Here is a 20,135-nt window from a genome sequence, read left to right on the forward strand (position 1 = left end):
GTTAGGCAGCCACTCCCAGTGGCCTTGATGCGCTCTGTGGCAATCCTCCGTGTTAAGGCAACCCTGCTCCAGAGCCAGGGCTGGGTTCAACTTTATAATCCCTTGTTTAGGGGGGGGGGGGAGATCCCTATGCCAGAGCCACTGACTCCTTTACATTCATTATACTTATTTTCTTAAATTTGACATCTTTAAATATACACTAAGAAACAGGAAATGAGGGTTTGAACACATAACCTCATGGATTGAAGGCACATACTCAACTGCACAGCCATATTAAGGTTGGCAATTTACTACCATCTGCAGTTATGGAATGTTTCCTCACAAGTCTAATTCATTGGCTGATTCCTCCTGGTGACCTGGATGGAATTATGTGATCTTTCCTTAAGCCATAGGAAGTCCCACCCAGTTGACTACTTCAAAATGGTGAAAGTCCTCAGTGGTGCTGCACATGCTAAAACAGGCGTTTGGGCACTAGAATCCTCAAATCTCTAGGAGCACTCAAAGCAAAACAAATTAGAATTGAACCAATAACCTCTTTTGCAACTCTCAAAGTCAAACATACAAAGAGAAGTGCGAACACATGGCAGCTCTGGGGTTAAAGTGGATTTCACGTCTTCCTATTTTTTTCCTTCCCTCCCATTCAAAATAATAAAATGATGAGGTGCAACATGTCATCTTGTAGAGTGACTTTGAAGTATCCATTCTGGGGCCTTAAGGAAATTAATATTCTATGTGATATAAAAATGAGTGTAACAGAATTTTCTCACTGAGGCAACCTATTGCAATCATCAGGGGGGTGAGACAGACGACTTGCACTTAACTCAGATTCATTCACCTCCAGATGTGACAAGAGAAAAGTATGGCAGGAAGAGAGCAAAGCGTAAAATTGTAACATTTTATTTACAAAGCAGTTTGGTCATACAGGAAGTAAAAATGTAGCTACAACCTTGATTTGTGCAACAGGCGGCCACAAAAAAATCATAGCTCGCTTATCACACAGCTGCTATAGCAATCATTTTATTGGGGGGATAAGGAACGGAAAATAAAACAAAGACAAAAGAAGAGGGGGAAGAAATAATAAATTCAACAACATAAAATATAAATTCAGAGTTCATCCAACAAAATATTAAAAGCACAGACCCAAAACTAGATACCAGTCCCAAAGTCCTCACACAGGTATACATAAAGGGGGAGTTGACAGTGAAATTGTGGAATGCGGAGTGGTGCGCTGCTTGAGAACCTTGGGAATGGCTCTCGGTTCCATGGGGCGGAGGCAGCTCCACTCGGACCACCCATCCGGTACAGTCTTTCCCCACACGGGGACTCAAAGCTGGGGGAGAGGAGAGGCGTGGCGTAGGCAGGGTGTAAGGGTGGAGAGGGAAGGGGTTGGTAACTTGACAGGCTCTTGTTTTTTGCTCTTAATCGTCGTCCTCGTCGTCATCATCATCGTCATCTTCATCATCGGGTTCTCGCTTTCTCTTCTCGCCTTTGACAGCCTCAACTTCTAGGGGAAATGAGAAAGAGTTATTACACTGTACTTAGTAAAGTATCCGAAAGTTAAACTTTTTAACATGAGTTTCGGACATGAGCTCGTGACAAAAAGTATGACAATGACATACCCTCTTCATCGTCGTCCTCATCATCCTCATCTTCAACTTCACCTTCAATGCCAAGGTCTTCCTCCTGGAGAGAAGGGACAGAGCAGGTCAGAATCAACAATATGCCCCCTGTTGATCTTTTAAACTATTGAGTCAAACAAACCAAAAAGGGGTTTACCTCCTCATCGCCGCTGACCTCATCTTCCTCCTCTCCTTCTACTCCCTCTTCATCGTCATCATCCTCCTCATCAAAGTCTTCCTCCTCATCTTCTAAAAAACAAAATAAATGCATCAGTTTTCGATTCAGAGCAATTGAATAATTTATCTGAGCAAACCAAAAACCTTTCAATATAGAAATTCAAACAATACATTAGAACCATTTAGATATAATAAATTGGAAGGTTGTGCAGGACTATGGTAGATGAAGGAATCACTCTCTCTTTTCAGACTGTTAGAGTATTTACCTGGTCAATGTCAGTGTATTATGTCGGTTTGCAACAGTGTGTTATGTGTGAAAATGTGATAATATTATAAATTGTATTTTAATATTTAAGGACTCTTGGTAGATTAGGCCAACTGAGGACTAAAAGAGATCCTAATAAAAATCTAATCACATCCATTGTCAGTTATCACACAGACACATGACACACAAACAGTACAAATACACAATAAAATTCCCTTGCACGACAAAACACCCACGATATACTATTATGGATTCTAATATATAGTAATATATGCCATTTAGCAGATGGTTTTATTCAAAGCAACTTAGTCACGGGAGCATACATGTGTGGGTGATCCCAGGAATCTAACCTACTATCCTGATGTTGCAAGCGTCATGATCTACCAACTCAGCTACAGAAGACCCCCATTCAACTCACATCTGCACTTCCTCATATTTTTCCCTGAAAACACACACACAAAAAAAAAATGGATGCCCACCCTCATCATCATCATCGTCCACACCGTCGACCTCTCCGTCCGAGTCGGATGCCTCTCGGTCCTCCACGTCGTACCCGTCCAGGTAGGTGAGCTGAGGGAGCAGCTTGAACACACTCTCCCTGTAGTCGTTCAGGTTGGTCACCTCACAGTTGAACAAATCTAGAGACTTCAGGCCATCCAGCTTTTTCTGTGGGACCAAATTAGTGTAGGTTAATTAGGGGGTGAAAAAACCACTGGCTGAATAAATCTCTAATTTGATTTTAGAGCACACCTTTGCCCATATAGGCTAAATTTTGACCAGAGGGAAACAAATCAGAAATTAGTCTAAAACAGTTGCCTACCAACTATACGAGGAATATTGTCATTTGAGGCACAGCCTGAGACAGTGTCGCACTGTATTGTGCTCTACCGGGAGTTTGGTGTACCTACCAAAGGTTCCAACGTGCTTATGTCTTTCAGTTTGTTTCCGCTTAGATTTAGATGTGTGAGGTTGGGGAGTTTCTCTGCTAGCACGTCAAGGCCACCGGAGATTCTGTTGTCACTGAGTTCCAACTGCAACACAATGTTGAAGATATCAGTCACTTCTGTCAACAACAAAAAAAAACTCCCAAGTAAGTCTTTCAGAAAACAACGACTATGCCCTAAATGGAAGGAACCCTATTCCTTACACAACAGTGCACTACTTTTGACAAGGGCCCTCAATAGTGCACTATATGGGGAATGGGTTCCCATTAGGAATGCATACAATGGCTCTATCTATACCCCCCAGGCAGAACTTACGGTATGTTTTTTAAGGAGTCAACAAAAAATGTTTATACTGTAAGTAACTTGTGTATAAAAAAAAAACATTACCTTTTTGAGTTTCCCAAGTTTGGGAAGGTTGGAGACTGAGATTAGGCCAACGTTTATCAAACTGAGGAATTCCAGATTGACGAATTCTGCTGTGAGACCTTCGATTTTCCCTTCATTTGATCTGCAGTTATCCAGGACAAGTTCTCGTACCTATAAAAATGTGTCAAATTGTAATCCAAAGAAAAGCATATGTATGCATTGTTTACAGATGCACTACAAACTCTAAAATTGAGAATGCACACATATTATAAAAGCTTTATTTTACGCATATACGCAAAATGGTGTGGGAAAATATGTTAATAATGGTCACATGTTGGCAACAACAACTTGTGACATCAATACAACAACCAAACTACGATCGAATCTAAACTTCATGATTGAAAGAGGTCAATATACAAAATATGGACCCCAACGACAGAAGTGGTTGTTATTCTGACGTTTTTCTGATTTATGTATGAATACTTGCAACATTTCAATTCCTCACAACACAATCTCATCGTTTAAAAAGTTCACGTGAGGGACAGTCGTTACGCAACCAAAAACTCGATAAAAGGGTTGAAAGTTAACGCTGAACGTCAAATATCATGATTCGCACAGTGGCAAAGTGAAACATTGATAAAGTGAAACATTGATAAGGCTGTCGAGTGGAGCCATCAATAAAGGTATTCGGTTGCATGATGTTTTATGTCGAGGCACCGCGGTTGTTTCTTTAAACCAGCTGCCACGAGGAAGAACCGCACAATACAGTTCTACCTTCACTTGCCCGCTGTTCAGTCACTAATGACACATGCAATGCTTTTTGTTAGCAAGCTCGCTACAGGCTAGCCATTGCCCTTTTAAGAGCTGCCGTGCAGTTGAGGACCTGCAAGAGAAGCCTGACTGCCCGCCATTACCTACCCTACAGCAATGGAAAGGATTGCAAATATACCCTGTAAAGATACACTTTTTTATTTTCAAGTCGAATTTATTGGGGAAATGAATCGCCTAGTCGTCGAACGAACGACCGTTATAACAGTTTGTTACATTAGATCACCGTTTCGTAAACAACGTCGAAGGAAATATTCAGAACGGAAATTAGTCAAACAAAGATGGAGCCTCCTTTCTCCAGAGCTTCAAAGACGGCAGAATGACAACATGGCGATTCCTGAGATACAGTATGCAGAGTTCTCTAAACTCTCCGGAGATGGATGACTGTTTACATGCAGTAATTACGTAAAATCATCCCTTAAAATTAACTTTCAATGTAGAATACTTTTATCAATGTTTGCATGAAAACCAGAGAGCGTCAACGTAGAGTTTTAGCAACACACGCACCGAAAGCAGTTTCCTCTGTCTCGTGTCATTCAAGCAGGCTATTGCACGAGCCGACGACCAACACGTTATTCGGAGATCGTCGGTAGCCGAAGCATTAGATATTTTAAATGATTAACATACAAAATACCGAATCTGAACGTGGAGGTTAGCCAGTTTCAATAAGTATTTAGTTTGCTTTCGTGGTAGTTGTGGTGAATAATATGGCGGGAACCAAACATTCGCTGACTGCTATGAATTAGCAACATTAACAAATCAGCTTTAATTTGCGGGAAATTATTTAGTTTATGAATCTCAAATCGAACAATAACATTTGACGGAACGTGAGGGGTAGGCATGTAACGTTAGATCATCGGCGACATTGTAGCTGGCTAATTTCCTCAAGTTCAGTTGATTCTTAGCAAGTAAAGTAATATAAAACGTTTATTGCTAGCTATCGAAAGGGGGGTGTAATAGTAAGTTGTAACTTACAAGATGTGGATGGCTCGTGAGAACAAACGTTAATGACTAATGTTGTTTGCTTGCTAGCAAACTAGCTATCTAATGTGTCCCTACCCAGTTTGTGAAAAATGTCGAAAAGAAGCAACCCGTGATCTCATGAATGATATCACAAAAGTAGGGGTATGGTATAAACTTAATTTTGGATTATTGTTGTGGATATAAGTGCATTGTAATAAAGGGCGCCCCATTTTAGAATGTATGCTAGCAACAAACATGGCTACCAAGGTCTATATAAAATAAACCATTCCGTCAATGTCTAACGCATCGTGGAAAAACACGTCTCCTACAACACAGATGTAGAAGTTAACAAATAATTGAGACGTTGTTGCATTCGAACCGTGTGTGTGCAACATCTACCCAGTGACTGTGAAACTGTTAACACTGCAATAATGCCAGAAAGCAAAAATAATCGGCTTTCGAAAGTAACGATTGAATATTGTCTTGTCCCCCCTCACGCCCCAACGGGGACAGTGTAATGTAGCTTGTTACAGTTAAGTATTTTCCGCTCTATTAATAAATGAGAAACATTAAGCCCATGTGGTCACCATTAGCTACACAGGTCACTTGGAAAGCAAAAAAAAGTAGCAAGCTAGCCAGTAAACTAAAGGTTTGGTTTAAAAGGTACGACTTACATCAGATGGGGTCCTGTTTCTTAGTTCCAAGTGGATCCTCTTCTTCATGTCCATCTCGCCCTACGAAAGTTTAACTTTTCTCTTGGGTGTCGGTGTAATTTATATTCAGTCCAAAGGCAGAGAGATGCCCTAATGGAGGAAGAATATGGGACTGTATAATGAACTGAGCCAAACGCCAAGTTACCCGCGGAGAGGAGAAACCATGGAGGGAAACGGGACTAAAACAAAATATATTCTCAATAGCGCCATCTCTGGTCAGAAACGCTCACTGCGGTTAAACAGGCATTGCAGTCACAGAACATGACGCTGCCATGAAACAACTGATGTGCGATTTATTTCTGAGGGGAAAAGTGATGTATTATGTACAATTCTAAGTTCAAACAACTGTTTTTTGTCAGTCTTTTTATTTGATTATTTTTATGAAAATAACCAGTTTGTAACATTCTGTAATTCGGAGATTATTTGAAACATATTTAATAAATCAATTGATTACATAATCAGAAATCATTGCAAAATTGCTAAAGAAAAAACAAATTAAATCTGGACTATTATTTACTTAATTCAAACATCTACAGCAGAGATGTTTGAGCTCCCCTCCTCCCAGCCTTGACCCCACACTTCGAGGGTGTCTCCAGGGGATTTGGGATATGCAAAAAGTACATTTCCATTTCACACGTGTATAATACACACTGGTACGTGTGTAACAGGTCAAACCCAAGCAACCACCTAATTATTGTATTTAAAAGGCCTTATTTTGAAATTAATTTCATAGCATTCTTTGTTTATCAGTACATTTCAACGTAACCTAAACACATGACATTGTTGTCCTAATGTACATATGCTCAATAAACATTACACCCTATTTAATGTGTGTACACATTTCATTTTATAATAATCAGCATCTCAAGCAGTATGACGATGCCTGATAATCTCATAAAATTTTCCCTTTTATTAGAACCGGTAAGTAGAGTGCGTTTATTTGGTTTACAGTGAAGGGAGCATTGTATATGCACACCGTGATGGGGTACTTCTCCCTTACGCTTCCTGCATAGAGACGCAAGATCCCTGAAGCAGAAGAAACCACCAGTGTGCCTCCCGCTACCACCAAAGAGCACCTTCTCTCTGTCAGGACAAGAAACACTTAAACCTATGGCAATTATGAACCAGCAACAAATTACCTTAGTGAAAATTGATGTTCATCAACAATCCAATTTATTTATTTGCATTTTTTTCAATGAAAGTCTCTTGTCTCTTGCATCTCTACAAAAGCCTTTCGTAGGAGATAGTCAGGTCACCAATGTGTGTCCTATTCAAGATTAACGGTACCTATACAATTACTATGCTTGAGATAGCTATGTGTCTCTATTTTGGTATGGATTTTAATTAATATGGTGGTAACATTTGTAAAATCGCAATCACAGCTTTTAAATCACAATATGTAAAACATGAAAACAGCAGTTTTGTATCTTGCATATGAATGTAACTATCTTAAAATCAATGTTCTAAAATAAATACCATTACAGGACCTACTGTACTATGCTGTACATTTCAACCATGTTTTGAACATGGTAATCGGTAATAGAAAGTATTTACCAGGAGAGGGCACTGCAATGTCTTTGTACAGCCTCCTCAAACTCATGAGGTTATCATGCATTATGGGTGTGTGTGGGTGCCTTCTCTCCTCTCTGACTGTATCTGCTTATCTAATCGATTGCTTAGAAATATGTGCAAGCCTTTAAAGGGGCAATCAGCAGTGGAAACAGAGTGTTTTTTCGCTGCCCCTGTTTTAGTAAACGGCTGAGGGAGTCATGTAACCACTCAATTCATAGACAGAGGTATGGATGCAAGGACTGACCAGCCATGAAATCAAAATTATAATTTTAACCATGTTTTGAGGCTAATTTGTTTACAAACATCGGAGTAAAAAAAGCTTATATTTTGGGTTCTGATGAGGTAGGATAGTTGAACTAAGCTCATGAGGCATTTATAAATTATATTCTTCAAGAATCAATGGGTACATATCATTAATTCATACATCCAAAAATGATGTAGCAAGTGCAGATTGCCCCTTAAAGAGACAGAAGGGGGTACAATATTGTGAACCGGCTGAGTATAATATCCACGGAAGTGTTAGTGTGTTAGTTGATTTGATTCTGACAGCAGGATCCCGGCAAACTGATTTTCCTCAACACACATTTTTCAAGGTAGTTTTGTGTATGTGTGTGTGTCCTCATTTGTTGCACATTGAGTTATTATTTTGGTAACCTACTATTGCTTTGCAAATTGTTCTGCATAAGTGTCATTGTCAAACTCTCCTCCAAAGCTGAAGATGAAAATAGAGGAGGTGTCACATATCTGGTAGTCCATAGATTATTTGTAGGGCAGTACTCTTTGTGGCCTTGCATTGGAAATTGCTAGTCTCCCAGAATGAACTGTTTAGGCTATGGCTTACTTAGTTTTTTCAATGGCTAACAAAGTACTTGGCTGTCTACTAAGTTGATGTAAAATTATTGTTTGAGAAAAATTCTATTTGACACAAAATTCCAAAGCCAGAAACTAGGCTAAGTACAGTAATCAAGTATAGGGCCTCTTAGTAGAACTGTAGACTAATAGGCAGTTGAGTCTTATTTGCTCTAGTGAAGCAGCGGCTTCCAGAGAGGCTCACTGGCTCAGACACAGCAGGCTGAGGCTTCAATGTGCAGGGAGAAGATTGAGAACACGCCCAGAGAGTGAGCAGCTCCCTTGCGATGAGATAAGATGGTTATGCCTCCACTCTACTGTAGAAGACCCTGAGTCGCGGGGTAGGGGTGCTACTTTTGCCGCCTGATTCAAAAACAAAACATGGCGGTATTTCAAGGTTTTTTGGCTATGTTCTTCATTTGTGAGAAAGAAAAAACAACAGCCATAAAGATATCTTCTTGTCAGACTAAATAGTATTCAGTGAATGGATTGGAAGACATTGTGTTTACTTTCCAACTTATAGTAATGTATACTGTACTTCCAGTGAATCTGGTATATAGGATACATTTTCTCTGTACTGTAGTTCTCGAAAGAGAAAAATACATGGCCTAAAGTATGTAGACTATGTATTCAGTGTTTGACTTGGGCAGGAGCTCCCCAGAGATGAGTATCGGCACCTTAAATGTTCTACTGCTTGAGCTCCTGTTCCTCTTAAAGAATATTAGCTCAAAAGTATTGTGGAACTCCTGCACCTAAATATAAACAGTACCGTCACCCAAAATGAGTCCCGGTGGCACCTTTTTCAGTCCCAAGTCAAACACTGTATGTATGTAGGGCCGGTGTGGAGCCTTCCGGAATGTGTGCATGTCTATGGCTATACCCTTCTTACGAGCTGCACACAGTCAATCCCAGAAGCGTTGACTCACAGCTAGCTAGCCTACCTACACTGTCTGCCTCAGTCCCTCTGGGCTTTATTTTCTCTTGTTGAACCCTACTGTGCTCCTTCTCATATCACTGACTGGATATTGCATAACACCAAGAGAGAAATTGCCTGAATTCGGTCATTCTCTCTCCTGAGCACCAGTGACACACTCCGCACCTTTTATTTATACTGTGCTGTTATTCTCAGACACACATCTGTATAGGCAGCCCCATGACAACTCTCTCTCTCTCTCTCTCTCTCTCTCTCTCTCTCTGTCTCTCTCTCTCTCTCTCTCTCTCTCTCTCTCTCTCTCTCTCTCTCTCTCTCTCTCACACACACAGCCAGCAACATGGCCTGCTTTTTTATACCCGTTTTGTGCCAACTCCTCCACCTTTACAAATACGATAAGAGCTGAGCCATAAGAACTCTTCCAGGGCTATGGTAATGGTTAACCAGATAAGGATTTTTGGGGGGCGGGACTTGCAAACAGACATAATTTTTTATCAACGTTTTTACCCCTCTCTGCTCGCTTGCCCCTCTCAACAAGTTACATTCATTTCTACAGGAGGCAAAATGGAGGGGACGTTCGATAAAGAGAAACCAGAGTTGGAATATAAAAATCCCAATGATAACCAAGGTAAATGACCTCTGAACATTGTCTCTATTCTGTTTTATAGTGAAATATCCTATTATTTCTCAGATGTACCACTGTTCTCTGGAAAAGGTTACTATCTTAGTCCTAGTATTAGTATGTCATACTGTCCTTTTATTTGTTAACATTGGCTCTATTCATGCATATTCCTGCCAATGTATTTGGCTGCAAACTGGGTCACAAAGGACTTACTGATGGTTGATCTGTCCAAACAGATGTACCACTAAGATGATTGCAACTCAAAAGGAACATGTATTTGGAAGACCATTTTACTGTAGATGTTCTCTGTCTGAGTCTGTTTCTCTCATACTGTATGTTTGTAGTCACAGACACCATATACTAATCATCCTATACAATACTGTTTTCAATTAAACTTTTTTTTTCAAAAGCAGCTCAAACAATGTAATAGCCATTGAATTCTACCGTGCAAATATAGAGTGAGTTATAGGGAAATAATGCACGCTCTAGAATGCCCTTCAAGCCAATCAGAAAGGAGTATTCAACAATGCCATGGTATAATATGTACTATCATCCTGTACTTTGGTATGCTGATGGTTTATACAAGTGCTGCTATATAGCTGCATTGGATTTGCAGTCAATTTCTGACACAAATCATACAACAGCATAAACTACTGGAGCATTCAAATATGGAGAGAGTTTTGTTACAACAGCATAAACTACTGGAGCATTCACATATGGAGAGAGTTTTGTTACAACAGCATAAACTACTGGAGCATTCACATATGGAGAGAGTTTTGTTACAACAGCATAAACTACTGGAGCATTCAGATATGGAGAGAGTTTTGTTACAACAGCATAAACTACTGGAGCATTCACATATGGAGAGAGTTTTGTTACTACAGCATAAACCAGTAATTGATCAAGTACAGAGAGGACAGGGAAAAAATCATAATGAAACAAAGTGCCTAAGTAACCCAATTTTTGTCAGTTTATTACGATATTTAATAAATGTGTCTTACACTCTGACTATTGATGTAATAGAATTCAAATGCAGAATGAGAGTGAAGTGTCCTGTCTGTCATTGACAGCTGACTGACTGACTGGCTGACTGGTGTATGTTGGTCGGTGTTACAGGTGGGATCCAGCGGCGACTAAGAGACAGAGACCTTCTCAAGAAAAGAAAGGCAGAGGCCGAGGAGAAGGCGATTAACCAGTGGGTTTATGGGTAAATGTAGACATTAAGAAGAGGTGCAGAACTAGTAATGCACACTCATCCTCTAACAAACATGTTAGAGTTAGGAAGAGGCCTAGATTTCAACCACTAATGACGGTTTTCTGCTTCAGCCGACAAATGTGTTTAACTAGAAACTTGAGTGGACTATGTGGGCTTCAATACAGCTGCCAAGCCCTAAGTCCTTATTGGCTTACTCTAGTGCTTACGTGCTTAAATAAGTATGGCTGAAAAGCCACTTAACATGACTTTATGTGTTTGAATGTTTAAAGAATGTAAGAGCAGGAAATAGTAAAAGATGTGTACATGCATAAATAAAGTTGTGTACATGAAACAGTATATTTGATAATGATCGTATTTGGCTGTCTATCAGTCTTCCAGCCCACATTGTCCAATATGAAGCAAGAGGAAACCAAAGGTTGCTTAGGCGTTTCCAACTATTGGCACCACACATTTAGATCAAGGACTTTGCACTATCAACAATGAATGAATGAATATCGCCAAGCTTAACAACGTAATCTGCTGCAAAGTGTAAACATTCCAGTTGCGAGGAAGTGTAATGACGACCCATGATTACATTTCTATTTGTGTGACTTCAGGGTAGAGAGCAGGAGGAAGAGAGCGAGGGGAAGAGAGGAGAAGAGTAGCTCGGGAAGACGAGGAAGGCCGAGGAAGACTGATCCAACACCGGAGCTCCCGGCTTCCCAGGAAGAGCCAGAACAGGAGGCTGTCATTGTAAAGGTGGTGTCCAAACCAGTGGAAGTCACCCCTGCCCCTACCTTGATCTCACTATCCCCATTCCTTCCGGTGGACCCTAGCCCGCCAGAATCCCTACCGGCGTATGTCCCCCCCGTCCCAGACCCTATCCCTATCCTTGCCCCTGCTCCTGTGGCTGTTGTTGCCCCTTCTCCAATGTCTAACCCTGTTACTGCCCCTGCACCATCCCTGTTGGAGACCCTGTACACAGAAGGCAGTGACCAGGGTAGTGATACCCTGGACCAGGTGCTGATTGAGGACTTGGGTCCTGATGAGAAGGAAGACATCCCTCCATCTCAAAACAACTGGGGCACTGATCAAGGTACTAATGGCATCAATTAATGAATGTCTCTTTGCAGTCATGTACTTGACTTCTGAATTTACTGAAGTGTCTGGCCAATGAGCTCATTGGGATGTTATCTAGCTGTGGGGGATATGATCTCGTCACATATAGTATAATCAGAAATGTTAAACTAACCACCTTTCTGTCATAGGGTCAAGTGAAGAGCCGTCTGTCAATGTGCCTGAACAGAATAGAGTGTTCTCTACGTTCCCAAGGTTCTACACTGGTGTTCCTTCACAAGATCATCCACCAAGAAACGTCTTCTGAAATCCACTCAGATCTGGCCTCTGATAACATACAGACAGATTACATGCAATGTAATCTATATTCTGTCAACATGTGCATTTGAGACGTGATGCAGTTTAGCCTTACTGGTTAACTCATCTTTGTAATTTTGAGCCTGATAGAGTATGGATATGAAATGTAATGTACAATGAAATGCATGAATTCCAGCTTTAAACCGACACATGGATTTATTTATTTTTGCTTCATGAATGGTGTCTAAATGTGTTATGTGGCAAGAACTGCATTGTCTGTATTTAATAAATGAGTTGTACAAGCTAAACATGGCAGCATTTGAAAGTACATTTGTATTTAATCATTTCTGGTAACTGTGTTTTCTAATTGTGATTTTTACATTTTTTTATACCAATGGTTTATTTGAGATAAGCGCTATGATAATAAAGGTGTGATGCTTTGTTGATAATATGACTGTCTTCTTGTTATGATCATCTACAAAACAAGAACAAGTCTCAGTTGCTCAATAGTACCCTCTGCTGTCCTCTTACAGTAGTGAAACAATCTCGAAGGAGTCATTATATATATTCAATATTACAGTAGACATGTTGTTTTGGCATTTCTCTAAACGGACAACCATTAAAAATAGTTATTTCTACGAGTTTCATCCATAACTCCCCATCAGGACACGAGTTTGAAATGTTGCTTCACAATTTACATAATCATTTGCGCATGCTTGCTATAGCACTCAGTCACCGCTTTCCATTAGTAAGTTGCTGGTTGGCCAGCTAAAAATGACGACACACATGTGCGGAAGCATTTCAGCAGAGATGTGTACTTTTGTTAGGCAGCACAAACAATCTCTGATATTTTACAACATTATCAGATGTTATTGTATGAATTCTGATTATTTAATCTAATCAATTACAAACTAGCAAAGCAATCAAGACACTATCAAAATGTCTGCCACTTGCAACTGTACCGAGCATGTCAACAAACTCAACCAGCAGATATCTGTCATGCGAAAAGAAATCAAGAATCTCAGGTATGAAATAAATGCTAGATGTAACGCATGGCATCTTGGAAAAAAACGAGCTAGCTAAGTCGTTATTTGTATTACATACTGACTATATGCTGCTGACCATAATGTGTCAACACAGGTATTAAAATGTTCCCCCCCACCCAGGCAATTGTTGGACAGTGCTGTTCGTTCTCATCGAAAACACATGACATCTCTCCAGTCTGCTTTGACACACATTGGCCAGAGTCGATCTCCAAAGAGTCAGCCAAGGCCACAGGCAGAACTAGAGACACGGAATTCACTTGAGAAAGGTAGCTGACTAAGGCACTCGATTTCTCGCTTATATCCCTCTCTTATATCTTCCTCGCATGACTTGTCTTGATCATTGTTTAGCTTTATCTGACTGGCACTTAATTAGAACTTCTATTCAATATAGAATCAATATAGAAATATCGCACACAAAGGATCTTCCGCTTATCAGACTTTCTTCCAATGGGAATCATTTTCTATGAGAATGACATATCTATAGCTTGCATTTCTATCTGAAATATGTTTGGTCTGGTACAAAGCTAGATAACGGACCTTTAATCATTTTTTAAAATGTAAATTTCTCCTTCACAGGGACCATCCAGACAGTCCCCATAGGTTACATCAGCTCCTGTTTCTCAGTGAAGAATGGCACCCCAAGACAGCCAACCATATGTGGGCCCTCCAGGGCCACCCTTCAGATCCAGCAGAGTGTCTTCAACAACCCTGAACACTCACTGGTCGGCCTGGACAACTACTCTCATGTCTGGTACGTACTAGAGACGGGGATAGGGAGCCAAACTTAGTGGAGGGGGTAGCTAGCTAAACTTAAGGCTGTTTAAGAAGGTAGAAATGTCAGTACTACATAAAACAAAATGTATTTTTTGCAAAGACAGTTCTCTCATTAGCTAAACGTATCAAGGATGTGACAATCATTTTCTTAGTCATGAACTGTTTTGATCAACTTACATCCCATTATTCCCAATTTGTCTACACTTGTACAGTAAATACATTATCCTGCTTTCACTCATTCCATTTCCAGGGTCATCTTCCTGTTCCATAAGAATGGCCACCTGAGTTATAAGGCCAAGGTGAAGCCACCCAGACTGAACGGCCAGAGGGTTGGGGTGTACTCCACACGTAGCCCCCACCGGCCCAACGCCCTGGGTCTGACCCTGGCCAAGCTGGACAGAGTCACAGGTTAGTATCAGTCGCCAAAAACAGCTCGAATTGCTTTGCTCTTCTGCGCAGTGTGACGGTGCTCCGTCTAAAGGTGCATCCCCAAATATATAATCCCCAGAATGTTGCAGAGTCTCATTTCAGATTGAGCAGTACATATGCTTAGCCTTATTGTCTCCATAATTGCTAAGCTTGGCATGCCATAGGCACACTATTGTTCAGTGTCGAACTGCCTGCTATGTGGATTGGTGTATTTTATGAAATAAACAGTTCACTTTCTACTTTAAGGTGACACACTTCATCTGAGTGAGATAGACATGATCGCAGGCACCCCTGTCCTCGATATCAAACCCTACATCTCTGACTATGACTCCCCACACAGTAGAGTGGACATGGACACAGATACTTATGACTGTGGCGTCCAACCTGAGAGCACCAGTGTACCATCAGAAGAGGGGACCACCAGTGTACCATCAGAAGAGGGGGCCACCAGTGTGGAGACGCTGCATTCAGACTCAGTAGCTTCGTCCTCCTGTACTGTTGATCCCCAGTTGGACTTGGGGGTTGAGAGACAGGATAGTCATAGCACAGACCCCAGAATACTCCACTCAAAAGACAAATCCAAAGTTCACATCCTCCATCCAGGCGATGCCTCCAGCTCTTCTGCTCCGAAAGCCCTGGACAAAGACATCACCACTGTGCTGGGGGAGCTCAAGGCCTACATCAGCGAGGGACATGACCCCCTCACCCTGGGGAGCTCTGTAGGAAAGTCTCAGGCTTCAGATGGCCCTAAAGCCAAGCCATTGGAGCCAGTGGAGGATAGTGCTAGGCCTTGCTATGGGGAAGAGGCCTACAGCACCATCGCTGGCTGGATCAGGGAGCCTCCTGTGACCATTCTGGAGGTGCGCTTCACACCCCATGCAGAGAGAGAGCTGGGGGAGTTTCTTGCCCCCATCAATACAGGTAAGCCTATGCATTGGGAAAGTATTCAGACCCCTTGACTTTTTCCATATTTTGTTACGTTACAGCCTTATTCTAAAATGGATTACATTTAAAAGATAATCCTCAATCTACACACTACCCCATAATGACAAAGTGAAAACGGGTATATATTTTTTTACAAATGTATACATAAATATTCAGACCCTTTGCTATGAGACTCGAAAATGAGCTCAGGTGCATCCTGTTTCCATTTATCATCCTTGAGATGATAAATGAGTCCCCCTGTGGTAAATTCAATTGATTGGACATGATTTGGAAAGGCACACACCTGTCTATAAAAGGTCCCACAGTTGACAGTGCATGTCAGGGATTGTCTGTAGAGCTCCGACACATGATTGTGTCGAGGCACAGACCTGGGGAAGGGTACCAAAACATTTCTGTAGCATTGAAGGTCCCCAAGAATACAGTGGCCTCAATCATTCTTAAATGGAAGAAGTTTGGAACCACCAAACTATTCTACCAAACTAAAGTCAACGGTATTTAAAAAAAAAAGTAATGTTTCTCCGTCATCCATTTTGCCATAATTGTTAAAGTAGATATATTTTCACTGGCTTCTTCCTCTATGAATGTCCCCGTTTCTCTAGAATCTCATGACCGACCCAGGTTCCGGTTCCTGCGTGGTCCAAAAGAGGCTGCTGCCGCCATCAGAGGGGTTCTATCTGCTGACCCCAGGTCAGTGTATCGGAGGAGCTGCTGTAAGGACAGACTCTTCTTCTTCACCTTGGACACGGCAGACATCACCTGCTGGTTCGGACAGGGCTTCGCTGAGGTGCTCCAGGTCAGACTCGTGGCTGTAGGAAAAGAACTGGCCAGCTGAATGGTTCTGGTTCTATGGATTGATTTTGGAATCAGCTCTCAATAATTGTTTTACAGGTAAATCTGAGAAAATATGAATATTTAACTAAATAAATGCAATGTTATCAACAACTGTTATTAAAATTGATTTTATTTATTTTTCCCTGTGAAGATAGAGTGCTTGTTGAAATGGTTGGTTATACCGTATGATCGTAACACTTTATTTTACTAAGTAAGTTACATTATAGAGCATTTATTCCAAGCACCTCTAGGCTGGGAGAGAGCACCTCAGTACACTGCAGTGCACACTATCACTTATCAGATGGAATCTTTACGGTTGAGTTCTGTTTAGTAATGGTAGTGAACACGCCTTTACTATCTAAGTTAGATTGTTACAGTTTTAATATCGACTCCGCTATGATAGGATATGGATTCCAAAATTGCTTCCAGTATTTCCCTTGACCTTTGTCAACCTCTCAGTTTTAGTAATCCAGTACAAAGTCTTTTAAATTCAGGGATTTATATTGGGAACTTAATTGCCCTCTGTCTATATCCAGTCTGACAACAGTCTGTGGGATTGGTCAACTTGTCATTGTTGGATGGAGTGGAGTGGTGGGCCTTTCATTGTCTGGCATAGATTTACTACTAGAACCACTCCCCTTTCCAATAGCAACAGCAAATCACTCTTTCACACTACTACTTTGTATTCTTGTGAGAGTGTGTGAGAGAGTTTGAGGTTCGGAGTAACACACACACAGTGGGTATTTTCGTTTGAGGAGACGCTGTTTTTAGGGTCAGCAAATTACAACTAATTAATAGTGTGTTGTTAAATCGGATGTAAAGAGTTCACTGAACAGAGAGAAAACAACTACGCCTTCACCAGTTGATTTGAATTGCCTAGGAAGCAATGGGACCACTGAATCTCCACCAGGCTATGTTAAAGGCTGACTTCATCCTCCAAGCACTGGACTATGACTGTCGACAAGCACGATCACATGGTGCTGTGGTACGCGGCTCAGGTAGGTAACGGTCCTATCAATGACCTGTCTGTATTAAAACATTAATGCCAATCATCGAGTGGGACAGATGCATTGAGGTGAGGATTAGATGCAGATGAGACACCTGATGAAGACAGCTTGGCTGTCAACGTTGGTATTACATTTTTGCATCTGAGCTCCAAGAGTGTGCGGCTCTCTTTTATTTTCAAGTTTCCACTCCGCTAGCCAGCACCTCGTCTTAATAGGTGTGCGTTTATTTTTCTTGCCGATGAGACACCTGGCATTTCTGTAATCTCCCTAAAAGTTTGTTTTTGTATACAACTTGTCTTGGAATGTTTTGTATTTTGTATGAAAATAAAACAAATACTGTCTTGTGAATAAAATTACTAAAATCAAATTTGGGCTTTACTGTGACTTCCACTGAACTTTGTCTTTGTGAACATGCAGCATCTGAAACGTTTGAAAATAATACCATACACTAAACAAACACAACAGCAGGTGGTAGTAATTGGTAAAATGCGACCCATAGATTTACGTGAAGGCGTTGGATTTGACGTTTACGGTTTATAGCCAATAGCAGCGAACCTTCTCGTGTTTGAAAGAATAAGTGGTGGTTGACGTTTCCTTCTGCAGTATGTTTGTTTACTTCATTCAAAAATATTTTAATATTTTAAGTATAGCTCGGACTTTTATTTACAGCGCTTTGTAGCCGAATAATTAAAACAGGGTCACGTTTCATAACGTTAGCCAGTAACTCTAGCTAACGACAATTTACCTAACGGTACACACATGTCCCCGTGAAGTTCAAATTCTGTTTTATCTCTGTCCTTTAACACAGTGAATAATATGCCCAATTGTATGGGTATTAGCTCATTTTAGTCAACGTAATGATAACGTTATCTTCCATAGCCCATTAACTAGTTACATTCTGTACATCGGGGTGTATTAATTCCGGCGATTCTGTTGCAAAACGTTTCTTAAACGGGGCGGGACCTACCTGAATTTGTCACAAAGGAAACTCGTTTTAGTTGCCAACGAAACTTGTTGCCAATTAGTGGTGGAAGATTACACCCCAGGAGTGAGTTCTTTAGTAAATAAGGATTTGTCCTTAATTGACTTGCCTAGGTAAAGGTTAAATAAATAAAATAAAAAATACATTGCAGAACGTTTCGTCTGTTGCAAAATGTTCTACAAGGGAAATCATTTACTCCAAACCCAAAACATTTTTCCACAAATACGAGTTTCTATTGGGGAAATGTAGGTAGGTCCCGCCCCATTTTGCTCAGTTTGCTGATGGAATCTGACTAATGAATACACCCCAACACTTTAGTCTAAAAGCTAGCTAGCCAGGCAAGTTGGTAACATGTCTGATATGGCTTCAACAATAATACCAGGTTGTTTGTATTCTGACAGTAGCCCAGCCACTTAAACTATCATCATCATGTTCACGAGAAGATTACTACCATTGTGCCCTCCAAGCTCATCACTAAGCTAAGGACCCTAAGACTGAACACCTCCCTCTGCAACTGGATCCTGGACTTCCTGGCTGGCTGCCCCCAGGTGGTGAGGGTAGGAATCAAAACACCCACCGCACTGACCCTCAACACGGGGGCTCCTCAGGAGTATGTGCATAGTTCCCTCCTATACTCCCTGTTCACCCGACACTACGTAACTGTGCACAACTCCAAACACCAATATTAAGTTTGCCGACGACACGATGGTGGGAGACAGCCTATAGCAGGGATGGGCAACTGATGGGGGTGTGGGGGCCACAAAAAAGCAGAACTCATCATAAGGGGCTGCAGTGGCTCGTGGGTCAGCTACTTTCCTGCAATTCTACTTATTTTGCCATAGGGTGGAGGCAAATGTTTGCAGTTTTTAATATGATAACTGATGATCAATGGGCCCCACCCCAGTCGGTAATTCGACCTTGCTTACTACAAGTTTAGATAGCTGGTCGCTAGACTAACTTACCAATCTAAAAATGCTTTGCTGACATGGGCTAATTAAGTGACTGCTGATGCACAACCACATTTTGAAATTGCACCTTCTGTATTCTATTATTCTAACTCTCAACAGTAAATTGAGAGACAAACCTTTTTTTTTTTATTAGTCCTCGGGCCTACAAAAGTTGACCATCCCTGGCCCATAGGGAGGAGGTCAGAGACCTGGCAGTGTGGTGCTAGGACAACAACCTCTCCCCCAACGTCAGCAAGACAAAGGAGCTGATCGTGGACTACAGGAAACAGTGGGACGAGCCTGTCCTCATCCACATCAACAGGGCTGTAGTGGAGCTGGTCAAGAGCTCAAGTTCCTCTGTGTCCACATCACTTAAAGCCAATTCATGCCTACTCCGTATTTGCGATCCGGAGGGTTTGACATAATTGCGGAGCCTCCGGAGGTCAAATCAAGCTCTGTACCATATCGCCTTGCATCTCCCAAATTTTGTAACAATGCCTAAGGCTCCGTATAGCTCCGCATTGACATGATTGGTTGATGGGAGGTGCTGGATAAACAGAAACTCACTTCCTTGACAACTTGTTTCACAAGAGCTCTGCTCTATGAAGCGCAAGATGTATGAACGCTCTGACGCTATCATGGTCCAAACACACCAACACAGTTGTGTAGAGGGCACGACAATGTCTCTTCCCCCTCAGGAGGCTGAAAAGATTTGGCAAAGGCCTTCAGATCCTCAAAAGGTTATACAGTGGCACA

The 20,135-nt window shown here is 41.3% G+C and overlaps 2 protein-coding genes across 4 annotated transcripts; one reads left to right on the plus strand and one right to left on the minus strand.

Moving 5' to 3' along the window:
* Nucleotides 1-881: 881 nt before the first annotated feature.
* LOC139419061 (acidic leucine-rich nuclear phosphoprotein 32 family member B-like) lies at nt 882-6,131 on the minus strand. 2 transcript variants are annotated; one of them, XM_071168949.1, is made up of 7 exons: nt 5,837-6,131; nt 3,393-3,542; nt 2,970-3,092; nt 2,541-2,727; nt 1,777-1,868; nt 1,620-1,683; nt 882-1,504 (listed from the first exon to the last, which is right to left on the minus strand). In XM_071168949.1, the coding sequence occupies exons 1-7, from the start codon at nt 5,888-5,890 to the stop codon at nt 1,419-1,421; spliced, it is 756 nt and encodes a 251-aa protein (XP_071025050.1). In that variant the 5' UTR covers nt 5,891-6,131; the 3' UTR covers nt 882-1,418. The 2 variants fall into 2 exon arrangements, with proteins under 2 accessions (XP_071025050.1, XP_071025051.1); XM_071168950.1 differs by having other exon boundaries at nt 882-1,501; nt 5,837-6,089.
* Nucleotides 6,132-9,650: 3,519 nt separating this feature from the next.
* LOC139419055 (tRNA methyltransferase O) lies at nt 9,651-17,817 on the plus strand. Of its 2 annotated transcripts, none has more exons than XM_071168934.1 (9): nt 9,651-9,855; nt 10,966-11,056; nt 11,662-12,140; nt 12,313-13,443; nt 13,585-13,730; nt 14,041-14,215; nt 14,489-14,646; nt 14,914-15,588; nt 16,212-17,817. In XM_071168934.1, exons 4-9 carry the CDS (start codon nt 13,358-13,360, stop codon nt 16,442-16,444), a joined length of 1,473 nt encoding a protein of 490 aa, XP_071025035.1. In that variant the 5' UTR covers nt 9,651-9,855; nt 10,966-11,056; nt 11,662-12,140; nt 12,313-13,357; the 3' UTR covers nt 16,445-17,817. The 2 variants fall into 2 exon arrangements, with proteins under 2 accessions (XP_071025035.1, XP_071025034.1); XM_071168933.1 differs by having other exon boundaries at nt 9,662-9,855; nt 10,966-11,044.
* The last annotated feature ends 2,318 nt before the right edge of the window (nt 17,818-20,135 follow it).

The sequence above is a fragment of the Oncorhynchus clarkii genome, chromosome 10 (genome assembly GCF_045791955.1).
Source record: "Oncorhynchus clarkii lewisi isolate Uvic-CL-2024 chromosome 10, UVic_Ocla_1.0, whole genome shotgun sequence".
NCBI classification, from domain to species: domain Eukaryota; kingdom Metazoa; phylum Chordata; class Actinopteri; order Salmoniformes; family Salmonidae; genus Oncorhynchus; species Oncorhynchus clarkii.